General features: G+C 40.3%; 1 protein-coding gene across 3 annotated transcripts in view; it reads left to right on the top strand.

Annotated features, from left to right (window-relative positions):
• The window catches only part of CNTNAP4 (contactin associated protein family member 4), a 249,043-nt gene that overhangs the window by 35,440 nt on the left and 188,341 nt on the right, over nt 1-25,262 (top strand). For all 3 annotated transcript variants that reach the window (XM_074570147.1, XM_074570146.1, XM_074570145.1), the window contains exon 2: nt 15,631-15,741. In XM_074570147.1, the coding sequence (XP_074426248.1) occupies nt 15,631-15,741 (111 nt within the window). The remainder of the gene's footprint in view (nt 1-15,630; nt 15,742-25,262) is intronic.

Raw genomic sequence — 25,262 nt, 5'->3', positions numbered from 1 at the left:
TCTGTGTTTGGAAACAGAATTTTATCCATCTTCCAGTCCTTTATCATTAAATTCTGATCTGTCTAACTATAGTCTTTATCTTCTTCCTTCTGGTCTGGCTTTTAAGTTGTCTGTGTTCAGTCATAAAAAGAATTTTGTGCCCCTAGACAACAACAAGGTAGTCAGTGAGCACATATGAAATTTGGCTTTTTGGACTGACTTCCTGTTCTTGATTTGTCCTTGGCATGACATAACTGCAGTTGTGAAATGGTGATGGCTCCTCAACAGGGGCGAAATGTAGCATCGCGTATTTTTTGTTAAGGTAAACATAGATGGCTCATGTGAGTAGTATATTAGGAACAATTGACTGCTAAATGTCAGAATTCTGTACTGAATTCAAAAGCTAACAATTTTGTCAGAAAACTGGAAGATTTTGTTTCAAATTCAAGAAAAGAATTATCTCTGCCATGAAACTTACCTCCTTGATAAAACATCGTTTACATTCACAGAGAAACTGTTACAACAGCCTAAAGACTAGTCTGGTTTTTGTCTTGGGCAATCAGTTCTGCTTCTTCTTACTCCATCCCCTTCCAAGATATAGCTGAAATCTACTAAGGAAGACTCATGCTTAAATAAAAAAAAAAACAACAAACAAACAAACAAACAAAAACCAAAAAAAATCAGCCTGGGCCAGTCACCAATACAATTTCAACTTGAAAGGTTAACATTTTTCAAACTAGTAAGCAGCTGTAAATGGCTAGAAAACCTCAGCAAAGCAAAACACTGTTAGCTTCTATGGCTCTCATATGCAGTTCAAATGGAATATGTGGAAATGCCTAAAAATATTCCACAAAATGCACTGAAGAGTGGAAAAGGGAGATGCTAGTGGCTAGGAACTGCTTCAAGGGTCTCATAGAGGCATGCATGAAACAGTGCAACTTTTCTGGTTAGTTGTTTTTAAAACTCTTAGCTACGAACAGGCAGCAGTAGACGCAAGATGAAGAACAAAAATAGCTTATCACTGGTCAGGAAACAAATGTAAGGGGAAGCATGTAACAGCAGCAGCAACCACAGGCTGATTTCATATTAAGTGACATCGCATATTGTGTAGCTAGAAGGCCTGAAACTATCCTAATCTAATTGTCTGTAAATCTATCAACTTGACTTCTCATTATTCTTATCCTCATTGATGAAGAGTTCACCATAATCAGGGTCAGCATAATGGTCAGTACCTCTCAGCAAAAGGAGAGGGGCACCTCTCTGTGTCACATGAATCTTGTTAAATTCAGTTAATCTTTTGAAACTAATTACAAGCCTGCACATGGACCGAAGACTAAATTACTACAATTAACATATTTAAAGGTTCTGTTAAGTAAAGTGAGATATGTGCTCACGTATAGGTAAAATTAAATGTGTCATGTTGAAAACAGTATATGGGCTCAAGGATATTTGGCCTGCACAGTAAAAGGAAAAGGAACACTTTGAAGACCACATGGCTGAATCATACATTTAATAAATACCTATTGGAGGGTAGAAGTGCCACCTATTTTGTAGACCCTTTTTTTGAGAGTTTAGCAGGTACTAGTCCTATTGTTACAATATGACATGTCTCTTATTTTTAATAGCCTCACTCCTTTTCATGAAGTTTTTGATCACAGATATTCACTTATTCAGACCTGAATGTATTAATAGCAGCAAAGTTTATCATTCCTAAGCATTGCATCTTCACCTGCATGGAAAAGATGAACATTGAACTTCTTAGAGACTCCCAGAGTTATTATTTCCTCTTTTCTGTTCCCCTGAGACTGCATTTCTAGTTGTCCCTAGGTCGTCTACTTTTCTGATGATTAGGTGTTTGGTTTTCCGTAATTGAGGAAAATTGTTAAAAGTTTCTTTGATTTGTTTTTATTGTTGTTGTTTTGTTTTGTTTTGATGTGGCTTACTGGAACAGATTTTTTTTGTTAATGTTAAAATGTTTATTACTCTACACATTAGGCACTCAATATTTTCTTTGAGTCCTTGGTAAAGCTGAAGAACTTACTTTCTTAGGGAAGTCAGTCATTATAATATTTTTTCCTTCTTTGCTACTTATCTCCTGCTTTACCTGTTCAATAGCTTATTAAGAAATTGGGAGTTCTTGTTTGTTGAGAAAGTTTTGAGTACACTAAATTTTAGGGAAAAACTGTATACAGTGATAGAATATTTGGAATTTATTTAATTAAAAAGTTAAATAAGTGAAATTGTAATATGTTAATTTCTTTGTGCTCTTGTGTTGGGATGTCTTAGTTTGAATTAAGATAAGTCTTAAGTAAAGTTAATGTCTCAATGTAATACATGCACTTTTTAAATAATTATCAACAGAATCCTTGTTGTATGTCAGTTTGTAGTAACGAAGCACTAAACTCTGATGTTGCTTATTCAAAGTAAATTTGCACTCAAATTGAAATGTGAGTCTATATTATGGACCAAGGTGAAAATTTAGATGACAAAGAGCAGCCTGCTAAATTCAAACTAAAATCAATGCTATTTATTCTTAATGTTGCAAAAGTAAAAAGAAGGTTTGTGCCTGTGTCATGGTTTAGCTTCAGATGGCAACAAAGAACCACATGCTGCTCTCTCAAGCTTCCCCTGCACGGGGAAGGATGCAAAAGGCAAAAAAAGGCAAAAAAAGGCAAAACTCGTGCATTGAAACAAAAGCAGTTTAACAGAACAACAAAGGGAACAAGAAAACAACAACAATAACATGGATAGAGGAATATACAAACACAATTACAGAACCACTGTCTACTCACTGGACCAGGACGCACCTGCCTGCTCCCAAATGTGACTTCCTGCCCCCAGGACGACCCAGCCTGCTACCAAGTGGTGACTTCCTGCCGACTCCCCAGGCAGCTCAGACTGGGCATGGCTCACATGGGATGGAATACCCGTGTCAGTGCCAGAGCCTGGGGAGAATTAACCGTATCCCCGCTGGAGCCAGGACATTATCCACCCCTTATTCCATACCATCTATGCCATGCCCAGATCTTACAGGTTCCAATGAATTGCCACCACTTTCCCTTGTCTTATATAAAAAATATGTATATGCATACAGATATAATGCCCTTAGTCTATGGACCATCCCTCTTAAATGTCTGTTGAGTTCATTTAGTCCATGGCTTTGGGCTCCATCTGTTAGAACAGTCTCTCAGGGCAGGTGAGATGCTGTGTGGTGCTGGCCTGTTGCATGCTGTATTTTTGGAGCTTGGGACTGGTGTACCCGGTGTGGCTCATGCACGCAGTCCGTGGGCTGAAGATGTAGATCTTGAGGAGGTTGCTGGGTGCCAGCTGCTGAGGTCAGGTCTGATCCCATCACCACTGCGCTTTACTCAGTGTTTCATCAAAGTCCATCTGCCCTTAATTTGGGTGATTCTCTGTGAGGTATGCATTAGACTTCCCCATCCTTCCGCATCACCCACCAAGTGCACCCAAGTCCTTGGGCAAAAGCGATCCCACGGATGGATTTGCCTTTGCCTGAGCAGGACTGACCCAGACTGTGTTCCCTAACATATTCTTCATGTGCACTACGGGGACTTTATCTCCTTCTATGGTACATGGAAGTTTTGATTGGGCAGGGCCAGCTCGACTGGTAGATCCCCTAGTGTTAACTAGCCAGGTAGCTTTTGCTAAATGTGTATCCCAATGTTTTAAAGTCCCACCACCCATTGCTCTCAGTGTAGTTTTTAACAGTCCATTGTATCTTTCTATCTTCCCAGAGGCTGCTGCGTGATAGGGGATGTGATATACCCACTCAATACCATGCTCTTTGGCCCAGGTGTCTGTGAGCTGTTTCAGAAATGAGTCCGGTTGTCCGACTCAGTTCTCTCTGGGGTGCCATGTCGCCACAGGACTTGTTTTTTGCCGCATGGCCTTGATTTTCAAGGCCCAGGATAGTGTTCTGGGCAGTGGCATGGGGCACAGAGCATGTTTCCAGACATCCGGTGGTTGCTTCCACCATTGTGAGCACACGGTGCTTGCCTTGACGGGTTTGTCACAGTGTGATATAATCAATCTGCCAGGCCTCCCCATATTTATATTTCAGCCATCGTCCTCCATACCAAAGAGGCTTCAAACGCTTGGCTTGCTCGATTGCAGCACAAGTCTCACTTTCATGGATAACCTGTGCAATAGTGTCCATGGCCAAGTCCACCCCTCGGTCACAAGCCCATCTATATGGCGCATCTCTTCTTTGATGGCCTGAGGTGTCATGGGCCCACCGAGCTATGAATAGCTCACCCTTACATTGCCAGTCCAGATCCACCTGAGCCACTTCAGTCCTAGCAGCCCAATCCACCTGATGGTTGTTGTGATGTTCCTCCGTGGCCCGATTCTTGGGTACATGGGCATCGACTTGATGTACTTTCACAACCAGATTCTCTATCTGGGCAGCAATATCTTGCCACAGTTCGGCAGCCCAGATGGGTTTGCCTCTGCGCTGCCAGTTGCCCTGCTTCCACTGCCGTAGCCACCCCCACAGAGCATTTGCCACCATCCATGAAATGGTATAAAGTACTGGACATTCTCCTCACTCAGCAGTGTCCAAAGCCAGCTGAATGGCTTTCACCTCTGCAAACTGTCTCGATTCACCTTGTCTTTCACTGGCTTCTGCAGCTTGTCGTGTAGGACTCCACACAGCAGCCTTCCACTTTCGATGCTTTCCCACAATCCGGCAGGACCCATCAGTGAACAGGGCATATTTCTTCTCATTTTCTGGCAGTTTATTATATGGTGGGGCCTCTTCCACACGCGTCACCTCCTCCTCTGGTGACATTCCGAAACCCTTGCCTTCTGGCCAGTCCATGATCACTTCCGGAATTCCTGGGCAACTGGGGTTTCCCATTCGAGTTCACTGTGTGATCAGTGCAATCCACTTACTCCATGTAGCATCAGATTTGTGGTGGGGACCCTTTCTTTGAACATCCAGCCCAGCACCGGCAGTCAAGGTGCTAAAAGAAGCTCTGCTTCTGTACCAGCCACTTCCAAAGCAGCTTGAACCCCTTCATATGCTGCCAATATCTCTTCTTCTGTTGGAGTGTAGCAGGTTTCGGATCCTCTGTATCCCCGCCTCCAAAACCCTAGGGGTCAGCCTAGGGGTCAGCTTTCTTCATATTGCCCAAGCCGGCCAGCCACCTTATCCACCGTTGGTCCCTCTTTGTCTCTCCATTCCATTACTGCTAATGAGTTGGTATGTGACGATGGTGTGCTCTGTACAAACTTCTGACCCGTGGGCCTTGTGCATTGGACCTCATCAGGGTCTGTGGGTAAGTCTGCATTGTCGAAGTCATAATAAATCATCTCCCGCATGGCTAATTCTCTCAGGTACTAGATACCTCTTTCCATGGTAGTCCACTTGCTTGGCTGACGTACAAAATCTCCACTGAAGGGGTACCTTTCCCCCATGCCTGGCAGGAGTCGTTTCCAGAGGCTGAGGGCGTGGGTCTTCTTCCCAATTGCCTTGTCAATGCCACCTTCCCTAGACAGGGATCCCAGCTGCCTGGCTTCCCTACCCTCTAATTCCAGGCTACTGGCCCCGTTATCCCAGCACCGGCGCAGCCAGATGACAACGTGCTCACCTGAAAGTCAGCTAAAATCTTTTCGCATATCCCACAGCTCGCTCAAGGAGAGGGATCGAGTGATTATCTCTGGTTCTGCCTGTTCCTCCTGTTCTTGTGATGACCCTGGTTCATCGTCATCTCTTACTAAGCGAACTGATTTCTTTGTGTACTTCTTCTATACAGGGACAACTGATACTGGCACAGATTGGTTTCCTGGTTCAGCTGCAGTGGCTGCCACCGGGGTTGGAGTAGCCGCAGTGTCTGTCACAGGAGTCGCAGTAGCCACAGTGGCTGCCAGAGGGGTTGCAGTAGCCGCAGTGTGTGTCGGCCTGGTTTCCATCTCTTCCCCCTGGGGGTGCTGCATAATTCTGAGCAGTGCCTGGTAGATATTGGCCAGGGCCCAGCACAATGCGGTGAGTTGTGCCTCTCTGGAATAGCCACAGCATTTTCCCTTCAAATATTCTACCACTTTATCTGGGTCCTGTAATTGTTCAGGGGTGAAGTCCCAGACCACTGGAGGCGAGAAGTTCTCCCGGTACCTGCCCATGTTCTCCCACATGCCATGCCACCCCTGACTATCCAGCCTCAGAGCAGATCTCTGGGCGGTAGTCTTAAATAGCTGTTTAACCCTAAACAATACCTGGAACACATTCAGGAGACATAACACTAGGAACATGCTGGTTTGAGCATCCCAAGGATATTAAAAATTCTCAAAAGCTATCATACCTGACCCGAAGGAGAAAAGGGAGGCCAAAGAGCTGGGGAAAGTGTCCCCCCTCTTTCCCCTACAGACCGGGTGTAATTATTAATAAATTCTGAGAGACGGTGCCCAAGGTACGGACAGGACAGCAATACCACATAAATGCCCCAAAGCAACTGTCTGAACAGTGATGTTATCATATCATAAGCCGATATCGCACAGGACAGCAAAACGATAATCCTCATCCCTCTCCCAGAGGTGATAAACAGCATCGTGGGGAGTACATAAACCATACAGGAATTTACATAACACAGTCACGAGAACAAACCAAGCAACGTGGTGACCAACGACTATTTACCTAATACAATAAACGCACACAACAAATTCATTTTTACAAGCTCTAGTTGGATTCTGCCGTTATCTCAACCCTTCAAGCCCCACTTTGGGCACCAAAAAGGACTGTCGTGGTTTGGCCTCAGGTGGCAACAAAGAACCACATGCTGCTCTCTCGAGCTTCCCACCCACGGGGAAGGATCGGAAGAAAAAAGCAGAACTTGTGGGTTGAGAAAGGCAGTTTAACAGAACAGCGAAGGGAACAAGAAGACAACAACATGGATAGAGGAATATACAAACACAATTACAGAACCACTGTTCAGCAACCAGACCCGGGATGTCCCAGCCCGCTTCCAAACGGGACTTCCTGCCGCCTCTCCCGGCAGCTCAGAGTGGACATGGCTCACATGGGATGGAATACCTGTGTCCCTGCCAGAGCGTGGGGAGAATTAACCCTATTCTGGCTGGAACAAGGGTGGCCTGTATATGACATTGTGTTTTTTTCACTACATGAAAATGAAAGTACACAGTTATGCACTCTGAAGAAATAAATCTCAGATTGTCACAGTATTCTACTATTTTTACTACTATTTTAGTTTTTCTTTTAGCAAGCTGTTGCTTTGGTTGAAGACGCAAAAGTTATTTGATCAACTATAGTGCTATAAACATAACAGTGATAGCTGCTTTACTACATGATATCCTGTCTGAACTCCATGTGTTATAGATCATATGGAACGATCTATGTAAATTATGGTACCACTGTATGAATAATTTCTTGGATTACTCTGAATTTGCATAATGAGATAGTGTTTGAAGATGGAAGAAAAATGATAGGCACTCTTTGTACATGCAGCACTTAGAGTTTTATTCCCATAAAATGCCTCAGTTGCTTTATAAATTTGATTAAATCTGCACTGGAATTACGGTATGTGGAAAGGCATGCCTTATATAACTTGAATAACTTATTTCAGTTGGTGATGAAACAGGTAATATATTTTTGTTTATACATCTTTTCCCCCATTTGCACATCCTTGCTTTTTTTTTAATAGTTGCACTGCAGCTTTTCACCTCTTATTCCCAGAGTAGTCCCTTTCTGTCCTACAAACTACTAATTTCAGACATTGTTTTTTAAATAGCAACTGTTACAGCTCATGGAAGTACTCATGTCAGTATACTGCTTTAGCCAACCCTAACATGTCACAATTTTTCCTCACTCTTTTCATTGCCCAGTTGCTGTACAATGACTCTGTAGGCCTGAGCCTGATTTAATTTACCAAAAAGTCTTCACATCAGCATGATAAATACATATTCTTTCCTTCACAAATCCTTATTTGACATCAGATTTTTGTTCATATTACAGAAACCTATGGTTTGTTTACATTTTTGGTATCATTAGCTATTGTTTAAAAAAGAAAAAAAGATTATGCACAAAAATCTAATAAAAGCTATACGATGCATAGTTTTTAACTAAAATTCTTTGGTTTAAAACCCATATTAGAATAGACTACTTAGGTATTCATTTAGCATGAAGGACCTATGTGAAATATCCCTAGATTGCCTTCAGCAGTGAGATCTGTTCTGCGTACAGAGGAAGAGTGTCTAAGAGAAAGGAAGAGCTGACGAGTAACATGTGGGAAAACACTGAATTCAGTGTTTCATTGTGTAATATGTCTAACTGGCGGTGAGACCATATGGAATTGTCATGATGTACAGATTATGTTTTATTTGCTTCTACTAAGTTTGATAAACAAGTTGATACTGACCATCTGGTGCTTGCCATTTTCTACAAAGTGTTTTGGATTTAATTCTAGAATTCTTACTAGATTTTGAGTTACATTGCCCACTGTAAGATGCAACAAGAACATGTTTTAAGCAACATGCACTAAGCAATAAAAAATAAGTTGATATGAAGTTATTTTCCTGAAATAAAACATAGCGGCTATTGTAAAATAGAAATATAATTATACAGAGTAGATCTAATAATTATACATTGCTCATTTCTCTTTAATCATTATTGTGTAAAGGCAAAAAAATATCTTGCCCTGTTGTATTTTGGATAACATATTGTCTGTATTCAACTATTTATGTACCTTTCTATTATAATTTGAGATGACACAAATTATTATAGGATAAATACTACGTAAGTGCTCAATGAGTTCTTCTGGGAATATCCCAAAGCAATATATGAGTTTCACACAATATGTGAAAATAACCCAGTATCATTGATTTCTTTCTAACTTGTACATTCAGAGGAAAAAAAGGTGAAAAGTGTACTCAGCAGAAGCGAGTAACACAAAGACAGCTGTCTCATCCATCCAGTGGAAATGTGTGGGTTTTTTTACCTTATTGATTAAAAAATTATGAAGATTTAGACAAACCCAAGGGTGTTGCAAAAATAGTGTATCTGCTGTTATTTACCTTCTAGTGCTCGTAAGTGTGAATCATATGGTCGCATTCCTGGTGATTCACTTCATAACATATGCCACCCTTCACCAGAAGAGCAAAGCTGAAAATATAAGGCATATGAAAGTCATGAGATATTCTGTTGTGTCCAGCTCTGGAGTCCTCAGCACAGGGAAGACATGGATCTGTTCGATCAGGTCTAGAGGAGGGCCACAAAGGTGACCAGAGGGATGGAGCATCTCTTCTCTGAAGACAGGCTGAGAGAGTTGAGGTTGTTCAGCCTGGAGGGACACCTTATTGCGGCCTTTCAATACTTAAAGGGGCCTTATAAGAAAGATGGTGAAAAACTTTTTAGTAGAGCCTGTTGCCATAGGACAAGGGGTAATTTCTTTATGATGAGGGTGGTGAAAGACTGGAACAGGTTGCCTGGAGAGGTGGTAGATGCCCCATCCCTGTAAACATTGAAGGTCAGATTGGACGGGGCTGTGAGCAACCTGATCTAGTTGAAGATGTCCCTGCTCACTGCAGGGGGGTTGGACTAGATGACCTTTAAATGTCCTTTCCAACCCAAAGCGTTCAGTGATTCTATGATTCTGTGATTTTAGATCATGTACATAGATTTTGGGGAAAATGCCTTTCTATTCTCTCTTCTTAATTTTCATCTTGGTATCTGGTCTTGTAATGTAGAAAAGACCTTTTTCTACTTTAACAGTAGAAAAAGGATCAGTGGCACATGAAGTGCTCTCTTGCATCAGCAGTGTAAGTAGCTCTCTATGGGAAACACAGTAGCATCATACTCTTTCTGGTGTAGTTTATGACTATTACGTTCCTTTTATTTTCTGTGCTGTAAAGAAACCTTTCACTAATGGGATCCTTTTCTAAGACTTACCGGTGCGATATCATAGAATCATAGAATGTGTTGGATTGGAAGGGACCTTTAACCTGCAGTTAAAGGGCCAACCCCTCTGCAGTAAGCAGGGACATCTTCAACTACATCAGGTTGCTCAGAGCCTTATCAAGCCTGGCCTTGAATGTCTCCAGGCCTGGGGCCTCCACCACCACTCTGGGCAACCTGTGCCACTGTCTCACCACCCTCATTGTAAAGAACTTCTTCCTAATGTCTAATCTAAACCTACCCTGCTCTAGTTTAAAACCATTGCCCCGCGTCCTATCGCTACATACCCTTGCAGACAGCCCCTCCACAGCTTTCTTGTAGGCCCCCTTCAGGTACTGGAAGGCCACTCTAAGGTCTCCCTGTAGCCTTCTCTTCTCCAGGCTGAACAACCCCAACTGTCTCAGCCTGTCTTCAGAGGAGAGGTGCTCCAGCCCTTTGATCATCTTTGTGGCCCTCCTCTGGACTCGCTCCAACAGGTCCACATCCTTCTTTCATGATATATTTGCTCATAAGATGAAATCTTGTTTTCCTTCATTTTTTTTCTTCTTCCATGCTTACCAGTTGGACAGTTTGTCCCAGGTATCACAGCATCTTTCGCCATTATAAATCTAATCTGTGTAAAAAGAAGTGAAATATGAGCTTGTAGTTGGACAATAAAGAGTAGTTATAAAATTTTGCAGTTTGTATTATTGAAGGTTAGAGTAGGAAATAAAATTATGAAAGTAAATAATAATTTTATTTGTTCCTTTCACATAAGTGAGGTACCCTGAATTTGGTAGAAGTATGGTGTATGTAATCTTATCAAGGGCAAATAATATATTCTCTTGTTTTTAGTGACTATATGTTACTTATGGGATTTGAGAGAACTTCTGCCTGTAGCATAGTGACTCTCATTGACTCTCTACTGAGGGGGGCAAAGGGGCCAATAAGCCGTCCTGACCCATTTCACAGGGAGGTCTGCAGCCTCCCTGGGGCACGGGTCAGGGATGTGTTGGACAAACTTCCTGCCCTAATAAACTCCTCTGACTATTACCCCCTTGTAGTATTTCAGGTGGGTAGTGATGAAGTGGGTAGAAGGAGCCCAGAATTAATTAAAAGAGATTTTAGAGCCTTGGGACAGCTGCTTAAGGGATCAGGAAAGGAAGTTGTGTTCTCCTCTATCCCTTTAGTGGCAGTCATGAATGAGGAAATTAACAGGAAGAGGCAACAGGTCAACTTGTGGCTCTGGGACTGGTGTTATCGGCAGGGCTTTGGGTTTTTTGATCATAGGCTGCTATATGAGACACCTGGCCTGCTGGTTGCAGGTGGCACGCACCTGTCCCAGAAGGGGAAAAGAATTTTGGGGCAGGAGATAGCAGGGCTCATTGACAGGGCCTTAAACTAGATATGAGGGGGGAAGGGGAGATAACTGGGCCTGTCAGGAGTAAACCCAAGAGAAGGATGCCAGGGCTTGAAGGATGGTGGTCTAGTGAGGACTCTCGCTCTGCCATTTCATTTGAGAGAAGGGATAGATGTTTAGAAATCATGGAAGCACCTGAGAAGGGTCTGGCAGGAAATGGGGCCCATACTCACAAAAAGGTGTTGGAATCATTAGCTCATATGAAGTGCATCTATACCAATGCACGCAATATGAGCAACAAACAGGGGGAGCTTGAAGCCATGATGCACCAGGAAACTATGACATAGCGGCTATCACAGAAACGTGGTGGTATGCCTCATATGACTGGAGTGCCACAATTGAGGCTACAAGCTCTTCAGGAGGGATAGACAGGAAAGGAGAGGCGGTGGAGTGGCCCTGTATGTTAGAGAATGCTATGAGAGCTCAGAAATCAAATATAATGATGATGGGGTTGAGAGTGTTTGGATTAGGTTAAGGGCCAATAAAGCTGATATCGCTGTGGGAGTCTGCTATAGACCTCCCAGTCAAAGCAGTGAGGTGGATGAAACTTTCTATAAGTAGCTGGGGGAGGGCTCATAGTCACTTGCCATTGTTCGTATGGGGGACTTTAACCTCCCAGACATCTGCTGGGAATACAACGCAGCAGAGAGGGAACAATCCAGGAGGTTCCTGGAATGTGTGGAGGATAACTTCCTCACACAGCCGGTAAGTGAGCCAACGAGGGAAGGTGCCCTCCTGGACCTGCTTCTTGTGAACAGGGAAGAACTTGTGGGGGAAGTAAAGGCTGGTGGCCGTCTAGGGCACAGTGATCATGAGATGATTGAGTTTTTGATTCTTGGAGAAACAAAGAGAGGCGTTAGTAAAACTGCCACCTTAGGCTTCCGGAGGGCAAACTTTGACCTGTTCAGAAGACTGCTTGACAAAATCCCTTGGGAGGCTGCCCTGAAGGATATACTGCCCTGGACATACTTCAAGAGAGAAGTCTTAAAGGCACAGGATGAGGCTGTCCCTGTGTGCCGAAAAACAAGTAGGCGGGGAAGGAGACCGGCCTGGCTAAATAGGGACCTTTGGCTGGACCTCAAGAACAAAAGGAGAGTCTATGACCTTTGGAAGAGGGGGCAGGTCTCTAATGAAGACTATAAAGATGTAGTGAAGCTATGCAGGGAGAAAATTAGGAGAGCCAAAGCACAGCTAGAGCTCAACCTAGCTACAGCTGTTAAGGATAATAAAAAATGTTTCTATAAATTCATTAACAACAAAAGGAGGATTAGGGAAAATCTCCCCTTCTTATTGGATGCAGAGGGAAACATAGTCACAAAGGATGAGGAAAAGGCTGAGGTGCTCAATGCCTATTTGCGTCAGTCTTTAGCAGCGGAACTAGCTGTTCCCTGGGCACCCAGCCTCATGAGCTAGGGGACAGGGAGGGGAAGCTGAACGAGGTCATCACAATTAAAGAGGAAGTGATCAGTGACCTGCTACCCCGCTAGGATGTGCACAAGTCTATGGGACCGGATGGGTTACATCCAAGAGTGCTGAAGGAGTTGGCAGACGTGCTCGCCAAGCCACTTTCCATGATATACCTGAAGTCATGGCTAACCGGGGAGGTCCCAATGGACTGGAGGGTGGCAAATGTAGCACCCATCTGCAAGAAAGGCAGAAAGGAGGATCCGGGAAACTATAGGCCTGTCAGTCTGACCTCGGTAGCAGGGAATGTCATGGGGCAGATCATCTTGAGTGCCATTACAAGTCATATAATGGACAAGCAGGGGATCAGGCCTAGTTAGGATGGGTTTATGAAAGGCAGGTCCTGCCTGACGAACCTGATCTCCTTCTGTGACAAGATGACCTGATTACTGGATGAGCGAAAGGCTGTGGACGTTGTCTACCTAGACTTTTGAAAAACATTTGACACTGTCCCCCATAGAATTCTGATGGAAAAACTGGCGGCTCATGGCCTGGATGAGCATACGATCTGCTGGATCAAGCACTGGCTGGATGGGCGGTCCCAAAGAGTGGTGGTCAGTGGAGTTAAATGCAGCTGGTGGCCGGTCACAAGTGCTGTTCCTCAGGGCTCGGTGCTGGGACCGTTTCTGTTTAACATCTTTATTGATGACCTTGATAAGGACATAGAGCGTATCATCAGTAAGTTTGCAGATGACAGGAAGCAAAGCGGGAATGTTGATCTGCATGAGGACAGGGAGGCTCTACAGGGAGACTTGGATAGATTGGACCGATGGGCCAATGCTAATGGAATGTGCTTCAACAAGGCCAAGTGCCAGGTCCTTTACTTGGGCCACAACAACGCCATGCATCGCTCCAGGCTTGGGGAAGTGTGGCTGGAGAGCTGCCTGGCAGAAAAGGACCTGGGCGTTCTAACTGACAAGCAGCTGAACATGAGCCAGCAGTGTGCCCAGGTGGCCAAGAAAGCCAATGGCATCCTGGCTTGTATTAGAAATAGTGTGACCAGCAGAAGTAGGGAGGTGATTGTGCCCCTGTACTCAACACTGGTAAGGCCACACCTTGAGTACTGTGTCCAGTTTTGTGCACCTCAATACGAGAGAGATATCGAGGTGCTGGAGCGAGTGCAGAGGAGGGCAACGAAGCTGGTGAAGGGCCTGCAGAATAAATCTTATGAGGAGCGACTGAAGGAGCTGGTTAGTTTGAGGAAGAGGAGGTTGAGGGGAGACCTCATTGCTCTCTACAGCTACTTGAAAGGCCATTGTGGAGAGGTTGGTGCTGGTCTCCTCTCACAGGTAATTAGTGAGAGAACAAGAGGGAATGGGTTCAAGCTGCAACAGGGTAGGTTTAGGCTGGACATTAGGAAAAAATTCTTCACAGAAAGAGTGGTCAGACACTGGAATAGGCTGCCCAGGGAGGTGGTGGAGTCACCATCCCTGAATGTGTTTAAGAGTCGTTTAGATATGGTATTAGGGGATATGGTGTAGGGGGGAACTTTGTAGAGTGGAGTTGATGTTTGGACTCGATGATCCCAAGGATCTTTTCCAACCTAAATGATTCTATGATTCTGTAGTCAGTATCCGGCCTTTTCTTTAGGAAGAGTTTTGCTTAAAGGACCAAATGAACCATCTTTAAAATAAAAATAATTTTTGAAGGTGATAAAAAGATCCCCTTGAGACATTCAGCTAATAGTCTTGCTGCTAATTGTAAATATTCGTGATTACTCAGCAGAAACACTTAATTATCACTGAGTCCAGAAAAGATTTTGTATTAGTTAATATTCATTATTTTGATAGTGGAATTCTGGTAGACAAACAGAAGAAGAAGGACTCACCTGTGGCATGTCATTTATCAGTTGCATCCAGAGAATGTGTTTTTCCTAAAAGGAAGCGTTTCATAAAGAGTAATAGTTTACATAATTTCCTCTTATTTTCTAAACAATAGATTAGCCAGCACAGTATAGCTAGGGAAAGACTTGCTTACTCTTCTAGTGTTTTAAAACCAGTTTTCTTTCAGCTAAAACTAGAACAGATATTGATTCTCAATTTATATTTTTCAAATTTAAATGGAGAATTAACGCATATCCTGTATAGCAATTGAGCTGGAGAGGCATTTAACATCCAAAGTATTCATTAACATTTGCTTGCTTATGTTAATTGATTGTGAACTGCAGTTAAGTCTTCTTTTTCTGAAACACTCAGGTTTCATTCTGTATGATGTTATGACTTGCATACTAATAACTGTGTGATAATGATTTTGTGCTACGTCTTTATCAAACGTGTACCATTGGCAAAGCAAAAGATTTTCTGTTTTGTCTTTCTTACAGTGCTTAAAAGGGATAAGATGATTTTTTATTTCATTTGGTTCAGAGTTTTTTGAATAAATAGCTGTATTTAATGTGATTGTACATCACATGTGATTGCACAGACCTGTGCTGGCATCAGGTCTAAAGAAAATAATGAGTATGTGCTGTAGTTGTAACTTCATGCTACCACCACGGTTAGAAGTCATCAGCTACTATCCATGCAAATTATAGTGAGCTGTGAACCATTTATCAGTATGATCTCAGAAGGTAGGTCAGAAGTGGACATGTACACCCAATTGAAGAACATAATAAATTATAGCCTGGTAGTCTCATGAAATACGGGGTTTAAAAAAAAAAAAAAAAAAAAAAACAAAAACCCCACTCAAACCACTGCTGCCTTAGTACCAATGCTTTTATGTATAATAGTGCAAGAGGAAAAATTTATAGATGTGCTGCTCTCACGTACAGGGTTGATTCAGAGATTTTTATATTGTTCTTTTTGGTTACAGTTCCAGTAAGAGATGTTTGTTGTATTAACCTGAATGTGCTATTTTTCACTGGCAGATAATTGTGATGATCAGTTGGTGTCTGCTTTGCCTCAGTCGTCATTCAGCAGTTCATCAGAGCTGTCTAGCAGTCACAGCCCTGGATTTGCAAAGCTTAATCGAAGAGAGGGTGAGTGCATTTTATTTGTTGAATGATGCTTTTTTTAACCATTTTTTAACCTGCACACAATGTTGAAAAGGTACATATTGAGCATATACTGAGTTACTGGGGCTGGAGAGAGATTTTTTGTTTTAAGGAGAGTGGGAAGATAATACAGTCTCAAATAATTCAGTTTGCCATGTACACTAAGTTTTCCATGATAAAATTATATGTTCAGACACTTGTGAACGTTTTACTAATTTTAGTAAATTTTTGGCATAAGGTCCAAATTTTTGCTAAAGTGAAGGAAACTTACCTGTTACGTTATTATTTATGTTATACCTGTACATAAACCTTCTGAAAGCTCGGTATCATTTCTAATTTTGTTTGATATAGTAATTAAACATACATTTTCAGTCTTTTTGGTCAATTACGGGACACTTTATCTTGTTAAATGCAATGAAAAGTTTGATAGCATTGTTATTTTTGTCTTTTCTGACATGTAGCTAAAAGGTTTAAACACTTGGGTATCTGTCAGAAGATCTGGAGACTACCCATTTTAGCTGAAGTTTAGTGGAAACTCAAATCTTAACTTTTTGTGTCAAGGACACTGTAGGAATGAGAAATGATTAAATTACTGTAAATACGTTTTCTGTTCCTAATGACAATAGTCTTATACATTCTGTGTGAAGGACATCTATTCTGAAGCTTTTTGACAGTATCTGTTAGATTATATAAAATCTGTCAAAAAAAAAAAGAATTTAAACTGTCAACACATATCACATTAGACTTTTAGTGCTGTGTTTGTGTCCTATTTGTAATAAGTAATTATGTTTAAAAAGTCATGTTAAAAAAATACATGTTAGTACACTGAACATTAAAAAGATAAAAATTAACTTTTAAATACTGAGAAATCTCAGTCATCAGGCTCGTTAGGCAAGTATCCAGGAGCTCAGTCATTCCTGTCAATAACATAATTAAGGCAATTTTTCTTCCTCTCTTCTGCGTACCAGCAGGGTTCTTGGTCTTGACATCACAGTGCTAATGCTAAGGAGGAATAAACATCCTTATGAAGGATTTTATTAAAATGTGTCAATACAGTGTTATTGGTAAATGAAATCCCACTTGTTGACATACCTAAACTCTGTTTTAAAATTATAGCTTTAAAACCAGCTAAAGTCTAGGTTGAAATTAAATCAGTTTAGATATCCAAGAATATATGTCACTGTTTCAAATGATGTTTGTCTGGTGTTTGTAAACCAACCATGATCGACAGTGTAGTCTAAGTTCATGAAATCTGTGAAGCTCAACTTCCCACCCATTGGTAAGCTGTCTGACAACATGAGCACACAGTGGCTGGAGCTGCTATATGGACTTATGGTAGAAGGACTTATGGACACTGACTTCTGTTTAATTATTACCAGTGAGGAAGCAAGAAAGAAACTGATTCAAAAGCTCTGTCCTGGGCGACCTCAAAGAAATGTTGTGTCTTAGGTCACCATCTAATCTTAATAATTAAGCATTACTAATTAATAATAATCTTAATCATTAATATGACAATGAGAACCATGCTGATTATTTAGAGACATTCAAATACATACAGTTCCCCTCATACATTTAATTATTATATTTTATATCAATTTATATAATTAATAAGTATGTAAATTAAATCTTACGAATATTTTACACTGCCAGAAGCATTTCCATTCTTAGATCTCCACGATTTACTGGAACGCTTGTTATGTACTCGTAGATAGAAACCCTGTAGTGAATAAGTAATATCCCAATCTATATAATTATCCTCATGTACAAATTTGGTAAGTAAGAAATTCTGTTTTGAATGAAGTTGTGATTTGAAAGAAAATGATATATTGTGGAAGGACTTGTCTTAATTTGAAGTAATAAATGTTCTTGAAATCTTAACTAACACATGAATGCTCATCAAACAGTATGCTGGTCTTCCCAAAAATGTGCATTTAAAAACTGTTTCCATTTGGCTCTGTTTGTGTGCTATGGAGTTGTTTGTACCGTGTTATCATTGTTCAGATTTATCATTTCCTTCACATTACCCTGTAGTGTGTGCACACATTAGGAGTGCTCATAGCCTTTAGCTTTACGTCTGGTATCTTTCCATCTCACGTAGACACAAAGCAGCAGGTCACCTAATTAGAAGATTGCTAGCTCTCTGACTTCTCATGCTGCGTAAATCAGGTTCACAGTATTCAACAGGGTACAGATTTGAATGTCTTATTAATTTGTCATGTTCAAATATTTAATTGGTTTAATAACTTATGACCAGACTGCTTGGTTAGGTACCTTTTGGTTCATTCAGACATAAATCTATAGAATTGTGTAGATGAGGTGAGATGAAAAATTTCTTCAGTCTTCAATAAATTAATCTGAAATAAATTAGTCTTAGTTTATTTTATTTTGTTCATGAGGGACCGAGTAATTGCTATGGAACAAGGAATGCCTTTTATGTACTAAATCTATATTTAACTCCTTTCTCTGAATTTTCAAGGGAAAATTCAAGGTGGTTATAGATGAAATTTTTATTTGGGTGGAACAAACTAGGTCATTGTACATACATGGTTACAAACAAAGGGGTTTAGTCACACAAGAAATGACGGTTAAACTACATAGACTGGGAAAAGATCTATTATTAGGAGAATATGACTTGGATCGCTGTGTTGTCAGCTTATGGAAGCAATGAACACATCATTACCGTTTCAAAATAAATTGGCTGATAATTGTACATGGGTTTGCCTTTAACAGATAATTTTCTACTTTGGATAAAACCAAATCTTTCATTCAGCCAAAGTTAGTGTTTGGGAGTGATTGTGACCTCCTAGCATTCAATTTAGACAAGCAGATTATGGTCCTAGATGAATAATGTATTTAAAAATTTCTTAAAATGCCAAAATTAGGGAAAACTGAATACAATTTGTACAGGAAAAAGTACAGTGTTTTTACACAGATTGCTTAGGATTCAAATTGTTGTAATTCATCAGTAAAGAAATGAAGCAATTATGCCTATAAACCTACAGTTTTTCAATGGGCAAAGAAAAGGTAGATATTAGCAGGAAATTTGTCAGGAATGTGGGAAGTTGTACGGAAGGAGGGAACAGTTATTCAACCATATAGCTGCATGTTTACTAAATGTAGACAATTAATAGGAAAAGTTAAAGGGATTGAGAGAATGCTGTAGTTTTTTTAAAAAAGTACAGTATGGAGTTTAAATGAAGACATAATAAAAACGGGAACAGCAGAGACAGTCTAGTAAAACAGCTATCTGCAATTATGTTTCAGCTCTCTGTAAAGGAAAACGATAATGTGGGTGAGCTACATGATGACAAATAAGTTTTTTCAGTCCATTGGCAGTTAAGGACAGTGATAGCATCTAGGAATACCTTGTTAAATGTTCTTCGAACTTTCATTTATTATTAGTGCATTGATTTCCTGAAGCTTTGCAAATATTCAATACCCGTGCTCAGCCATAGAATACTTCTGCTAACTGCTAAAGTAGTTACTCTGACATCTGCTCTGCTTGAAATAACAAGAAGAGTTATAGAATCATAGAATCATAAAATCATAGAATCATAGAATGTGTCGGGTTGGAAGGGACCCTTAAAGGTCATCTAGTCCAACCCCCCTGCAGTAAGCATGGACATCTTTAACTAGATCAGAGTGCTTAGACCCTCACGAAGCCTTGCAAGGAACAAGAATTAAGTAAAAAAACAAACACTAATAATAGTCAAATTAATGGAAAAATAGATTTTATAAAATTCTGATTTAATTATTTGAGTTTACGAGACATAAATGCAGGGATTTAATATATGTAGAATTTGACTTCTGGCGTAATGTTGTATGACTTACTAATTTTAAATTATAACACAATATCAATACAGCCCAAATAAATGGATTAAGGTTAGCTGGTTGATCTCAAAAAGCATTTATCATTACTATATAAAGGTGTTTCCCCAGAAGTTCAGAGGAAACGCTAAGGCCAACTCTGTTTAGTATTTTTGTTGATTATATACAAGTAAACACATATTTATGATGAAATGTGGAAATGGTGTGAAGATTGGTGAAATAATAAATAATTATGGCAAAGCAATTATGCAGAGATATGTTAATCAATTTACCTATTGCAATAAAGTGCACTAAGCACTTTAATAGGGTGAGTTTTAAAGTGTTTTGGAAGAAAGAACGGCGGTCCTACTTATCACATAGGAACTGTATCCTACAAAGTTGTGACTCTGCAATTAATCTGGGACTTGAGCTGAATTAGCTATTATATTCTCTAGTAAAAAGAAGTAATGAAGCTCTTGTATATACAAACAGAAGATAGGAGTTCCTACTGTCCATGTAGCCATATACTTTATCACTGAACTGTGTTGTAAAATTCTGGATCCTGAAAGGCTTATTGAAAAACTAGGCTGTTTTTCTTTGCCGATGCCGCCACTGTGAATAGGTGATACAAAAAAAATACAGAAGGGGAGGTGCTTTTTTAATGTATCTTTCCACAGGAGGCTAAAAGAAACAAAAGGGGAAAAAACACACAACAACCAAAAAAACAACAAAAAACCAACAAAACCCAAAAAACAAACAAGAGAAGAAACAAAGAACATTCTGAATAAGCTCTCAGATCTGCAAAAGGCTTGAAAAAGACAGGTTGGGACAGAAGCAAGGATTTGTGTGACTTAGAAGTAGGCACTTGGTCCAAAGAAGAGTCTTTTTTTTTTTTTTTTTCATAACTAGATAAGTAGCACACACTTCTTTATAGGGAGAAATGAGGCATCCCAAATGAAGGGAAACAGTAGCCAGCATGCAGAGCATGCCTACAAGGACAAGTGATAAGAATCGTAAGTACCAATAGCTAACCTGGGCCATCAAGGATATGCCTCTGTCCACTGTTTACCAATAATTTTCATGATGATTATTCTGCTGAAGTTTGGTACTACGGACGGTTTGCTCCATCTCCAAATACAGAAGGTTTCTTGACATATTATCTCCCAACCTTCATCTGTGGAAGAGGCCTCTGCCAGACAGGGAGAAGGTTGTGTCATTGTTGAGGTCAGGGTCTTCTGGCTTTGTGTGCAGTGTGATCAGTATTTCAGGCTGCTTTGCTAGGTTTGTTAGTTACCAAAAGATAATTAGAAAGGACTTACTCCCTCCATTTAATTAGTATGCAAATAAAATTCATTAAGGCTGATATTTTGTTTTAGTACAAGCAATAAGAAAATGAAGCTAGAATGAAAAAGATACAATCTGATGGTAATCGTTGTGCTTTTATAAATTAACACCAAATCTAAGTTGATCCAGCTAACATAATGTCTTAGATTTTTATGACTAACTTGACTTCAGTAGGTGTTTTGGGAAAAAGGCAAAAGTAGCGATCTAAATCTTTTATTTTTAAACAGAATAATATAAGCAGTGGCTACAGTGGCTTATGCATAAAAGACCAGGTGATGCATACTGCTGTGTTGTCAGTGAAATTCCTGTACCATTCCATTTCTGAGGAAGAAATCATAGATCTATTTATTTTTCTTTAATTACTGTAGTAATTAGGGCTTTCATTGAGAACATTGCTATCAGTCTCTCAGCATATTAATTACAAAATTGTTTAATATCATTGTACAGCTTCACTTTTTCTATAGAAAATGTTTTTAACACCTGTTTTAAATAACAAAGAAAATATATGGGAACATATGAAAGTTGTATATGGTAGTGTAGGTGACTACAAATTTTAAGAAATGATCAAATTTGCAGCAGCTTCAGCGAAAGGATTTGAAGCAGTAGTACTTCATTAATGTCTACAGATAAATTTGTTGCTTTGTGTTGGGTTTGGGTTCGTGTGTGTGTGTGTGGTGTGATTCCGATACTGCAGACGGGTGTATGGGAGAACGAAAGATGGAAAGTAGTAAATTACCCCTAAGTAGAGTAAGTAAATAGGATAAAATATTTAGAATTATTTTAAATATTTAAAGAGACTTGTACTTTCATGACCATTTATGAGGAGTTAGGAATATTCATACAGTTATTTCCAGAAACCAAACTCCGAACTATGCATAACAAAGCATAACAAAAGGTTTCAACCAGAGCTATTTCATGTATGAGAACATCTGTGGAACAGCAAATTCAAATTATGGTGAAATGCACAGAAGAAGCAAGGAAATGTTAATAAGGGTAGTGGTAATATCAATATTCTTGATATTGTACAGGACTGTTTTTCTACCTGAAATATAGCTATGGGAATAGAAAAAAGTGAGAACAAGTTTTTCAAAAACATTTCATACAATTGCAATATTCGAATACTCTTAGAAGCAAACTTGAACAGGCTGAGAGCAAGATCAAATAAAAATTCACTTCAGAAATCAAATTTGATACAACTCATGTATGCTATCACCTTTGTTACACTCATTATAATAAAAGTAGAATTCTTGATCTATTCATATTGATATTTTGGGTTTAGATATTTTTAAATAATATGTTCCTGAAATTGTAGATAAAGGCTGAATTTTATCCAAAATTTCAATCAATGTGATGTCTTTCAAAGAGTCAGAATAGAATTTGACTCCCAAGCCGGTTTTGCAGTAGTAAATAATGCACGATCATACCTCCTTTAATAATTTGAGGGATGGAAAAATGGATTGTGTTAATGCATCTGATTTTCCTCAAATTTTCCTTGCATGTTTGAGGCAGGAGAGCGGGTTGGATTATTTTTTTTTCCTGACGAATCAGCAGCACTCAAAAGCATTTACCTGTTGCTAGATGCACCAAGACTAGAGATTTTGGACAATCTCCTAAATTAAAAAAGGTTAGGAAATTTTCCATATAATGTAATCTTGACTAATTTAAGTTGTAATGCAAAACAAATTTGAGTGTCTTAATTTCAGTGTTTTACAAATTCTTAAATTTTTCAATTCTAAAGGAAATTAATATAAATATATTAAACATTCTTCTTGGCACACCTCTAAAAAAAGTTCAGAGACTTTAATCTGACAAAAAATTTGTCTTTTGCCATCTCTTTTAAAATATTTTTCCATACTCCATTAGTGCTCAATTTGCTGGCATACAAAATGTGCTTTTCTGTATTATGATCCTACTCATATTGCCATTGCACTGAGACGGTATTGCTATACAAGCATGACTGGATGGAAAGCTCAGAATTGCTATGTCAAATTAATCTCAAAGCCCTACAAAAATGTGGCATTTTCATGAATATCTTAGTCTCTATTTCCCTCAGCATCAGATGGACAGGTAATTCAACTAAATACTATCATAAACTTTATAATATTGCATTACATTTAATATATTACATTCTAATCTAATCAATCTCCATCTTTAGACATCTGAAAGATTCAGAAAATCCTATACCAAGCCACTTCAGAAAATGGCATGTAAGAGCTGAAAGTAAATTAGAGGCTTATGAAACCTTTATCTCTGGGAAGTAAGACTCCTCACGTTCAGTTGAGTAGGATCTAAAGTAGGGCTAACTGGTGGAAAGTAAATTTGACTTGATTCTGTTTCATCTTTTTGCTATACAAGTGAGTAGAAATAAAGTATCCATTAATGGGATTTTATTTTAAAAATTTTAAATCCAGTATTAAAAATAGGTATTAAATAATAGCTTAAATAGACAGATATATTAGATAATGACATTATGTATGCAAAATGCACATTATATTTTCTTCCACTTTTTAAACTTTCTGTCACAATCTTGTAATGTTCAGAAGACAATTAACTGAGGAGAGTTTTTGAAGTGAGATAGACAGTGAAATCCTATTACTTAGCAGTTTTGAATATATTTCATTGGTCTCTAGGCAAGCTGAAGAACAGCAGTCTCTAACAGTCTTTTTTTTTTCTTCCAAAACAGAAATATTTCAGTTACAAACTGTTATACGTAAAGAGTTAGAGAAATTAGTGTTACATCATGAAATTTAGTGTAAAATAGAATCATAGAATCATTTAGGTTGGAAAAGATCCTTGGGATCATCGAGTCCAAACATCAACTCCACTCTACAAAGTTCTCCCCTACACCATATCCCCTAATACCACATCTAAACGACTCTTAAACACATTCAGGGATGGTGACTCCACCACCTCCCTGGGCAGCCTATTCCAGTGTCTGACCACTCTTTCTGTGAAGAATTTTTTCCTAATGTCCAGCCTAAACCTACCCTGTTGCAGCTTGAACCCATTCCCTCTTGTTCTCTCACTAATTACCTGTGAGAGGAGACCAGCACCAACCTCTCCACAATGGCCTTTCAAGTAGCTGTAGAGAGCAATGAGGTCTCCCCTCAACCTCCTCTTCCTCAAACTAACCAGCTCCTTCAGTCGCTCCTCATAAGATTTATTCTGCAGGCCCTTCACCAGCTTCGTTGCCCTCCTCTGCACTCGCTCCAGCACCTCGATATCTCTCTCGTATTGAGGTGCACAAAACTGGACACAGTACTCAAGGTGTGGCCTTACCAGTGTTGAGTACAGGGGCACAATCACCTCCCTACTTCTGCTGGTCACACTATTTCTAATACAAGCCAGGATGCCATTGGCTTTCTTGGCCACCTGGGCACACTGCTGGCTCATGTTCAGCTGCTTGTCAGTTAGAACGCCCAGGTCCTTTTCTGCCAGGCAGCTCTCCAGCCACACTTCCCCAAGCCTGGAGCGATGCATGGCGTTGTTGTGGCCCAAGTAAAGGACCTGGCACTTGGCCTTGTTGAAGCACATTCCATTAGCATTGGCCCATCGGTCCAATCAATCCAAGTCTCCCTGTAGAGCCTCCCTGTCCTCATGCAGATCAACATTCCCGCTTTGCTTCCTGTCATCTGCAAACTTACTGATGATACGCTCTATGTCCTTATCAAGGTCATCAATAAAGATGTTAAACAGAAACGGTCCCAGCACCGAGCCCTGAGGAACAGCACTTGTGACCGGCCACCAGCTGCATTTAACTCCACTGACCACCACTCTTTGGGACCGCCCATCCAGCCAGTGCTTGATCCAGCAGATCGTATGCTCATCCAGGCCATGAGCCGCCAGTTTTTCCATCAGAATTCTATGGGGGACAGTGTCAAATGTTTTTCAAAAGTCTAGGTAGACAACGTCCACAGCCTTTCGCTCATCCAGTAATCAGGTCATCTTGTCACAGAAGGAGATCAGGTTCGTCAGGCAGGACCTGCCTTTCATAAACCCATCCTAACTAGGCCTGATCCCCTGCTTGTCCATTATATGACTTGTAATGGCACTCAAGATGATCTGCCCCATGACCTTCCCTGGTACCGAGGTCAGACTGACAGGCCTATAGTTTCCCGGATCCTCCTTTCTGCCTTTCTTGCAGATGGGTGCTACATTTGCTACCCTCCAGTCCATTGGGACCTCCCCGGTTAGCCATGACTTCAGGTATATCATGGAAAGTGGCTTGGCGAGCACGTCTGCCAACTCCTTCAGCACTCTTGGATGTAACCCATCCGGTCCCATAGACTTGTGCGCATCCAAATAAAACCATTACATCGTATTTGCTACTATATTTCCTTCAAATTTCCAGTGAA

This window comes from Larus michahellis, chromosome Z (assembly GCF_964199755.1).
Source record: "Larus michahellis chromosome Z, bLarMic1.1, whole genome shotgun sequence".
Classification (NCBI taxonomy): Eukaryota; Metazoa; Chordata; class Aves; order Charadriiformes; family Laridae; genus Larus; species Larus michahellis.
The sequence above is the reverse complement of the archived record's forward strand: the minus strand, read 5'-3'. Positions and strand labels throughout refer to the sequence as shown.